The sequence below is a fragment of the Trichoderma camerunense genome, assembly GCF_050948025.1.
Source record: "Trichoderma camerunense strain CBS 138272 chromosome Unknown V8C40scaffold_4, whole genome shotgun sequence".
In the NCBI taxonomy this organism is placed as follows: domain Eukaryota; kingdom Fungi; phylum Ascomycota; class Sordariomycetes; order Hypocreales; family Hypocreaceae; genus Trichoderma; species Trichoderma camerunense.
This window is the reverse complement of record NW_028145366.1, coordinates 1,806,216-1,814,152: the sequence shown is the minus strand read 5'-3', so window position 1 is coordinate 1,814,152 and position 7,937 is coordinate 1,806,216. Positions and strand designations below refer to the sequence as shown.

General features: G+C 52.1%; 3 protein-coding genes across 3 annotated transcripts; 2 read left to right on the top strand and 1 right to left on the bottom strand.

The window, feature by feature from the left end:
- On the top strand, nucleotides 1-2,362 carry V8C40DRAFT_164297 (Alpha/Beta hydrolase protein). The gene is made up of 5 exons (XM_083211516.1): nucleotides 1-252; nucleotides 326-570; nucleotides 635-957; nucleotides 1,021-1,338; nucleotides 1,400-2,362. The coding sequence occupies exons 1-5, from the start codon at nucleotides 101-103 to the stop codon at nucleotides 2,171-2,173; spliced, it is 1,812 nt and encodes a 603-aa protein (XP_083076509.1). The 5' UTR covers nucleotides 1-100; the 3' UTR covers nucleotides 2,174-2,362.
- Nucleotides 2,363-3,134: 772 nt separating this feature from the next.
- V8C40DRAFT_237986 (mitochondrial carrier domain-containing protein) lies at nucleotides 3,135-5,275 on the top strand. Its single transcript, XM_083214352.1, has 3 exons — nucleotides 3,135-3,781; nucleotides 3,877-4,553; nucleotides 4,636-5,275. The coding sequence occupies exons 1-3, from the start codon at nucleotides 3,765-3,767 to the stop codon at nucleotides 4,881-4,883; spliced, it is 942 nt and encodes a 313-aa protein (XP_083076508.1). The 5' UTR covers nucleotides 3,135-3,764; the 3' UTR covers nucleotides 4,884-5,275.
- On the bottom strand, nucleotides 5,219-6,847 carry V8C40DRAFT_237984 (uncharacterized protein). Its single transcript, XM_083214351.1, has 2 exons — nucleotides 6,523-6,847; nucleotides 5,219-6,473 (listed from the first exon to the last, which is right to left on the bottom strand). The coding sequence occupies exons 1-2, from the start codon at nucleotides 6,609-6,611 to the stop codon at nucleotides 5,384-5,386; spliced, it is 1,179 nt and encodes a 392-aa protein (XP_083076507.1). The 5' UTR covers nucleotides 6,612-6,847; the 3' UTR covers nucleotides 5,219-5,383.
- Between the last annotated feature and the right edge of the window lie 1,090 nt (nucleotides 6,848-7,937).

Sequence of the window (7,937 nt, the reverse complement as noted above, 5' to 3'; positions counted from 1 at the left end):
TCTCTTAATTTTCATTCCGCATGTTTTTGAAAATCTCTTCTTCCCCTTCATTCTTGATTTCTTGAGTAAATAGCCATTTATCGAGAAAAAAATCACCACGATGAGGCCCATCAGCAGCTTCATCTTACTCGCCTTGGTCACAACCTCAGACCAAGCAGTGCCGAAACCTGCGCCTCGCCCTCGAGTTGATCTCGGATATGCCGTCTACGAGGGTCTCTACAACGCCACCACCGACTTAAACATTTGGAAAAGGTACGGATCATTCTCTCTCTCTCTCTCTCTACACATGAGAAGACCAGGGACGAAGAGACTCACCACTCCACAGCATTCGGTATGCTACTCCGCCAGTAGGCAAACTGCGATGGCAAGCTCCCCAAGAGCCTCCAAAGGCAACGACCCCAAATCGTGTCGTTCAAGCTATAGATCAGCCTCCCTGGTGCCCTCAATCAGGGGCCTTTGGCGTGCCTTTGGTATACGGCTTCAACTCAAACCCCGGCAACGAAGATTGTCTATACCTCAACGTCTACGCTCCGCCGCGAGCTGAGAAGTTGCCCGTCCTCGTTTGGATCCGTAAGCACGAAAGCATCACAAGAGGCACACATTGAGCGAAGCTGACTCTGAACAATCCACAAAGATGGCGGTGGTTACTCCGTCTTCGCTGCCACCTACGACCCCAGCTCCATGCTAAACACCAACAACAACAGCTTCATCGTCGTCGAGATCCAGTATCGCCTCGGCGCATTCGGCCAGCTGGCTTCAAATGAAGTTCGCCAGCACGGCAAGCTCAATGCCGGACTCTTGGATCAGCGCTTCGCCCTCGAATGGGTTCAAAAACACATCTCCAGGTTTGGCGGCGATCCAACACGCGTGACGCTGGGTGGCGAATCATCTGGTGCGGGATCTGTCATGTATCAGTCGTTGGCGTATGGAGGTAAAGAATCTGGACTCTTCAACAACGTACGTTTTTCTAAAACCCCCAACTCTCACTTATGACGGTAGCACATGACTGATGAGTTCCAGCTCATCGTGGCGAGCAACTATGTCCCTCCCATTTACCCCTTCGACAGTGATATTTCCACAAGTCACTACAACGACTTTGCCGAAGCCGCTGGCTGTGGAAAGGATTCGGCTGCTGTGAAAATACATTCAAGCATATTCCACTGTCTTGTTGCCGCAGATACAGATACCCTGCAAAATGCCAGCGGCCTCGCATCGACTTCCAAGGGCTACTTTGGGAGCTTCGCCTGGCTCCCGGTCATTGACGGCGACATGATCCGGCAACGACCCTCGGAACAGCTTCAGTGCGGCAAAGTCAGCGGCAAGCGTGCTTTGATCGGAGTACGATGAGACCCTTTTCTATGATACTTGGGTGCCGCGTTTCCATGCTAATGTTCGACAGACCAATGCAGATGAAGGCGTTCCCCTGACGAATCCCAACATCACAACCAAGCAGCAATTCGACGCCTTCATCTCCTCCACCCTCCCTCACCTAACCACCTCCGACGTCCTATCCCTCAATCACATCTACAACACGGCCACCGCCCAGCCAGGCGACAACGGAACCCGTTTCGACACAAGCGGCGACGCCGGCCCTACGGCAAACACCGTCTCGGGCATGGCCACGGGCATCCAGCAGACGGCCTTCAACGTCGCCGCCGAATCCATCTTCCAGTGCCCGTCCCAGTGGGTCGCCGAGGCCTTCAGCTCGCCGACCTCATCAGGCCGCCGCGCGTATAAGTATCAGTACTCGCTCGACCCGGCGTACCACGGCGCGGATCTCGGCGCTTACTTTGCCAGCAGCGGCTTTCCCAATCCCAGCTTCCGGCACAGCTTCCAGAGAATATGGGGTAATTTCATTGTCAGCGGCAGTCCTGTCATTTCTGTAGACGACGCGACTGCGGGAGCTGAGAATGCCACGGTGCCTGTTGACACTAAGCACCCGGGGATGATCTCGTGGCCGCAGTATAGCGAGCAGAACCCGACGTTTATGAATCTCAATACGACGGGCGGAGAGGTAACGCTGCTGAATGTGACGGATGAGCTGAGCTACAATATTCGCCATGGAGATGGCATTGTCAATACGTTTCGCCTGGCTAATGCGAAAACTTGGGAGGGAGGCCGGGGTGAGAGATGTGCATTCTGGCGGGCTGTTGCGCCGAGAGTGCCCAACTAAAGTGACGACTAGAATTTCTTTTCCGTATCATTCTTCTCCTCCTCTTGAAAACATGAGTTGGGATTTCAATAAGCTTAAATTGCGGGATCTGGCCGGCATCATTTTGCCCGTATATATCATCGAAGCTGCATGTACTTACATAGCAACGAGGCGTCATGGTGGGATGAGTAATAGCAAGATGATGACTTCGTAACACCGTATTACTCGGTACTATTTACCCTTGCTCTCCATAAAATACAATTCATGAAAAAAGACAAGCTTATAGATAAGCTGCCGTTAGATCTCCTAACGTTGTCTCTCGTTTACCCACGGCACTCGGGAATGCCCTCAGTAAATACACACAGCCATCGGCCACCGAGATCCGCTCAGCTTCAACGTCCAGTTGTTCGGCTTTTTGTCACTGCAGCAATACTATGAAAACTACATATGTACTCTGACTGACGGCATATTCCCCTTTATTTTGCATACTCTAAACGCAACTTTACCGATAAACCGCTACCCCATCCAGCCCAGCGGCTTTCATCGGCGCAACCGTAAGTCAAGTCCGCTACCAGGAAGAAACAATGTCTTAGCACACATAATTCACCTTAAAACCCCACGAAACTTATCATCGAATCAAAGCGACGCTGAATAATCGCGGGAGATTGCGGGGAGTGGAGGGCCGCAAGGATCCAATCTAAGATACTATTCTACTCTATTCTCGTACTGTTCAAGCCTTTCTTCGCCCCCCATGCGGAAAACGCTCTGCATCCCAGCCTGTCAAAAAAAGCCAATCTTGGGCGTGTTTGCACTCGGCCGCGTTACGGCATCGGTCAGACCGGTGGCGCCTTTTTAAGCCCTTTATCTCGTATAGGAAAATGGCGACGAGATGGAATTGAAGATAAAGATAAAAAAGAAAAAAGATAGATGATGAATAAGAAGAGTTCGGAGTCCGTCCTCCGCCATCCGCATTTCAGTCTCAGTCTCATCTCATCCTCCTCCTATCGTCAAAATAAAACAGTCGCAACAGTACAGTAATATTTCGCTCGGCTTCTTATTCGGCGTCAGCTTACTTGATATCCTTCCATCCTCTTCATTTTCCTCAATTGGTCCCTGAACCGCCTAGATTCCCCAACCGGCGCCAAACTCAACTTTCCCCAGGTCTTCCGAATCTCCGTTCTTCGGCCACTGTGGCTCTCAGGACCCTGTTTTTTTTTTTCTTAACACCCTCCTCTTCCCACGACGCAATTAGGCTTACGGCTTCAATTGCGGCCCCCTCGTTAAAAACTAAGCATTTACTTAAGTACAGCGAGATACTATTCGTTTTTACTCCACCTGCGGGATCCCGGTCGGGTTGCGTTGCCAAAGCTGTTGCCATTGCTAGCCGGGCCGCCGTCATCGGGTCTCGTTCGCACCAAAAATCGAAATCCGTTCCTGCAGCTCCCCAACACCCTTCTTTTTTCTTTTAACCCGCATCGTTTAGGCTCTACATCTTTTTCCTTTCTACCTATTACTATTCCTGTTCCTTTATTCTTTTGTAATACTGTAGCACAGGCGGTAAAAGAAGGAAAGAAACAGAGGCCTCGCAGCTGTGCGAAAGGCGATAGCGCCAATGTCCACCACAATCGGGTACGTTACATCTTTTGCGACTTGACTCTTACTTACACAACTCGTCCACGCGACTCACCTCAACTCACACAACTAACACTCTCTCTTTGTCACAGCGGTTTCGCCGCAGGCGCTCTGGCGGCGTGCGGCGCCGTCACCGTCACCCACCCGGCCGAAGTCCTCAAGATCCGCCAACAACTCCAAGGCGAGCTGCAGACAAAGGGCGCCCAGCCCCAGTACTACCGCGGCCCGATCCACGGCATCAGCGTCATCGTCAAGAACGAAGGCATCCGCGGCATCTACCGCGGTCTCGGCGCCGCCTACATCTACCAAGTCCTGCTCAACGGCTGCCGCCTCGGCTTCTACGAGCCCATGCGCAAGGGCATGTCGCGCCTCTTCCTCCGCGACGAAAACGCCCAGAACCTTGCCATCAACGTCCTCTGCGGCGCCTCGTCCGGCATCATCGGCGCCGCTGCGGGGAGCCCCTTCTTCCTCGTAAAGACCCGCCTGCAGAGTTATTCTCCCGTCCGGCCCGTGGGCACCCAGCACAACTACCGCAATGCCTGGGATGGGCTGAGGCAGATCTACAAAGGCGAGGGCTTCTTCGGCCTGTACCGGGGCATCACCGCCGCCATGGTGCGGACTGGTTTCGGCAGCTCCGTCCAGCTGCCCACGTACTTTTTGGCCAAGAGACAGCTGGTCAAGCACGCCGGCATGGAGGAGGGCCCGGCGCTGCATCTGGCCAGCTCTTCCGTCAGCGGCTTCGTCGTCTGCTGCGTCATGCACCCCCCTGGTGAGCATTTCCTTATTCCTACTCATTCCTCTCTTTCTCTTTGTCTGTCAAAGTCTTTTGCAGCTAACATTACCCGATGCAGACACAATCATGTCCCGTCTGTACAACCAGCACGGCAACCTCTACAGCGGCATCTTCGACTGTCTCGGAAAGACGATCCGAACGGAGGGCATCTTCGCCATCTACAAGGGCTTCATCCCCCATCTGGCCCGCATCCTGCCACACACCATCCTGACCCTCTCCCTGGCCGAGCAAACCGCCAAGCTGGTGCGAAAGGTTGAGAACCGCATCCTGCCTATGCTAGGCTACGACGAGGAAGAGCGCATCTAAATTCGGAGAGGCCCTGGCGTCACAAAAAAGTCCGGGGGTTTGCTTTTTGTTTCCCCCACTGTTGCCGATCCTGTTATTTATTTTTTTAACAACAGGCTTGTTATTTCATCACGCATACCATACAGTCACTAGTATGTACTATACTGTTTACTACTAGTATAACTTGTATGCTGTACATCTTTCAGGAGCGACTGCTCTGGTTTATAGATCACAAGGAGTATTTTTCAGGGTGTCTCCTACAACTTGGAAAGAGAAGGGGGGGCAATAAGGCATTGGGCGGAATAATGGAAAAGCTCAAGGCGGCATGATTTTTGCACTGGAGTTGGTAGTCTTCATGAATAGATCTGAGCGCACCGACGCTGCTGGAATTTATATTCTTTTTTTATTCTAAACCTCGTCTATACTTGATTCCTTCGTCTTGTTTTGTTTCATTTGTCGTTGCTTCGAATTCAATTCTTTTCCTTCTTTTTAACCCCCTTTGTTTCGAAGTCAATCCCCTACTATCCACCCATGGAGCGCTTACATCCGTAGCACAGCTTCCCCGTATCAGGGTTCACGGCGTCTTGTGTCAAGTCATCCCCCAGCTCGCCAGCCCACGTCGAATCGCCCTCCTGGTCCAGGGTTATGCCGCATAAGCGACAATAATGCGAACTAACAAGCCGGTCCAGCTTACCCGCCGTGCGGACGACATTGGTCACAATGCCCGAGTAGGGCCCCTCCACGCCGTCGAAATACCGAGCCATGACCTCCTCGATACTCTGGTCCTTGTGAGAGACGACGCTGGACGATGCTCCATCAGCAGAGGGAACTAGTTCTTGAACAGCGGGCGTCGTGCCAAGATATGTCCTGACTTCGGCTTTGAGAATCTCTCGCAGGGGATAGTAGATGGGGAACTGGATCTTGGCATCTTCTTGGCTTGCTTCCCCGGTACTACTAGCCGGATCTGCACTCGGCCGGTAGGTGCAGACGGTGAACAGTCCGTCGTTGATCTGCCAGGGTACGGCGAAGCCTCTGCCGTTTGCGACCTCGGACAAGGTCAGAGCGGCCAGCGCCGTGGTACTGTGGCCAAACAGCAACGCAGAATAAGACCTCTGTATAGCAACATCCAGGAGAAGATGGCGAATAAACAGCCTCAGACTGTCAGCGCGTGAAGTCACCGACGGCAACGAGGAAAAGAAGAGCTGTAGTCGCTCTGCGTCGTTTCCACCCTCAGGAACCGGTATCGTGGTCCAGTCAATCGTCTTGACACTAAGAACCTTGCTCAGATGCACGCACTCAAATGAGACGTTGGGGAATCTCTCGCGGTACTTGGCGAGGAGTCTCTGTGCAGGGGTATCTTGGGAGTCAGTGCGGGCGGAGAGATCTGTGTCGATGTGGACAATGAGAGGCTCAAAGGGCGATGATCCCTTTCTTGACGCATGATACTGGGCGGTCTTGTCAAGGATCTGAGTGAGAACGGTTGATGAGGGTCCAAAGGAAAGGCCGGCGACATATCTCCGAGGCTCGGGCTTTGTAGAAGTTCTGGTTTCTCGCTGGAGAACGGTGAATCTCTTGACGGCCTTGGAATCGACATAGTCGATGAAGCAATCCCTGCATTGCGTGTAAGTACTTTGTCATGAGAGGGGTGAGTCATGCATACTGGCAGGTTGCAACATTGCGCAGTTCGAATGCGGCATCTGGCTTCTTGCAGCGCATGCATGGCCGGCTGGGGGTTTGTGATCCCGCCATTATGGGTTTGGGGGGTTGTGAAATATATGAGGACTGGCAGTACGGAGGGTTTGTGTGGGGGGTTGCAAGCTCGTCGTTCAAGAGAGTGTTACAAGAGAAGAGCGTTGCTGAAAAATAATGATGGTTCGTTGTTGACTGGCCAAGTTGTTGCAGCTACAAGGATAGTGTGCGGTTCTAGTATAGAGAAAATGGGTTGAACTGCAAGTATATCCAATTTTGCATGCAGACAGTGTAACATGTGGCGAGAATTTTTTTGCAGCCAACGCTGCCAAGGCGAGGGTCACTAACTAAACCTGAGAGCGACTGAGGTAAGCAGAATTGATTGATACTTGTATAGGTAATTAATGAGTGCTCTTTTTCCTTTCTGCACTCTCAACTCCCAATCCCCCATCACCGATTCAATTCTATTTATTCTTTCAAATCTCACCATTTCCTTCCCTTTTTCCTGAATCATTTCTCCCTTTATTCGTCTTCTTGTTTCACCTCTTGTGAAAACTCCCAACTCAGCATGGCGTTGCCGGGTAGCAGCTACACGCTTCATTTCAGTCCCCCTGTCGGTAATTGCCTGTCCAACCATGTACCGAGACGAATCATGCACCCATAGCGCATTGATTCTAGCGCTCGCTTGGATGCCCCCATGCCTTGTTTCTGTGGGCTTTGCAATTCAATGCATTGACCCGGCGCAACATTTCAAGTTCCATGTCCATGTTGCATGTTGCATGTTGCATATCGCGGCTAGCAACTCTAATAACTGTACTGTAGATAAGTCAAGACTCGAATCGGAGCGGAAACATTTCAGTCTGCCTTTTGCTCCGATCCGATCCAGCCACAATCGAGGACAGAGTTTCGGCGTTGCGTGTCTTTCCAGAGGCGCAGCCGTTGGGAGCCTCGTTCCAGCGCTCTCGAGCCTAAAACTGCCGCCGTGGTTGCAGACAGCGCTTGTTGGAAGCCCTGTGACGTCAAACAGGCCGCGTTATCCTTGGCCACCGTGTGGCGCTGTTGATCATAAATCCAACTTACAATATCACATAATCCCGTACAGTATTGAATCACAGTGAAATCCAATGGACCAACATCAATTCCCAAACAACAACCGCCAACGCATCGAGTGTCTGCATACTAAAACAAAAAAGGCGCCCACCAACCAGGCCACAGGCCCTGTTTCTTGTTTCATCCGTCCATCCCCTTTTACCTCAATCGCTGATCTCGTCGCCCGTCCGCATTAGCCAATCACTGGCCCCCTGATCCCTGTGCGTTTGCGGCAAGGCGAGAGTCATTCATCGCTTCGACTCGACATGGCGCCTCAGAAGCTGAAACCGCAACGAA

What these genes read in the sequence shown, in the direction of transcription:
- V8C40DRAFT_164297 (XM_083211516.1), top strand. Translation starts at nt 101, where the DNA reads ATGAGGCCCATCAGCAGCTTCATCTTACTCGCCTTGGTCACAACCTCA. An exon ending in AATCTGGACTCTTCAACAAC is followed by an intron (nt 958 to 1,020) that starts GTACGTTTTTCT and finishes GATGAGTTCCAG; the next exon opens with CTCATCGTGGCGAGCAACTA. An exon ending in GCAAGCGTGCTTTGATCGGA is followed by an intron (nt 1,339 to 1,399) that starts GTACGATGAGAC and finishes AATGTTCGACAG; the next exon opens with ACCAATGCAGATGAAGGCGT.
- V8C40DRAFT_237986 (XM_083214352.1), top strand. An exon ending in CTGCGTCATGCACCCCCCTG is followed by an intron (nt 4,554 to 4,635) that starts GTGAGCATTTCC and finishes TACCCGATGCAG; the next exon opens with ACACAATCATGTCCCGTCTG.
- V8C40DRAFT_237984 (XM_083214351.1), bottom strand. Translation starts at nt 6,611, where the DNA reads ATGGCGGGATCACAAACCCCCAGCCGGCCATGCATGCGCTGCAAGAAG. An exon ending in CGCAATGTTGCAACCTGCCA is followed by an intron (nt 6,474 to 6,522) that starts GTATGCATGACT and finishes CACGCAATGCAG; the next exon opens with GGATTGCTTCATCGACTATG.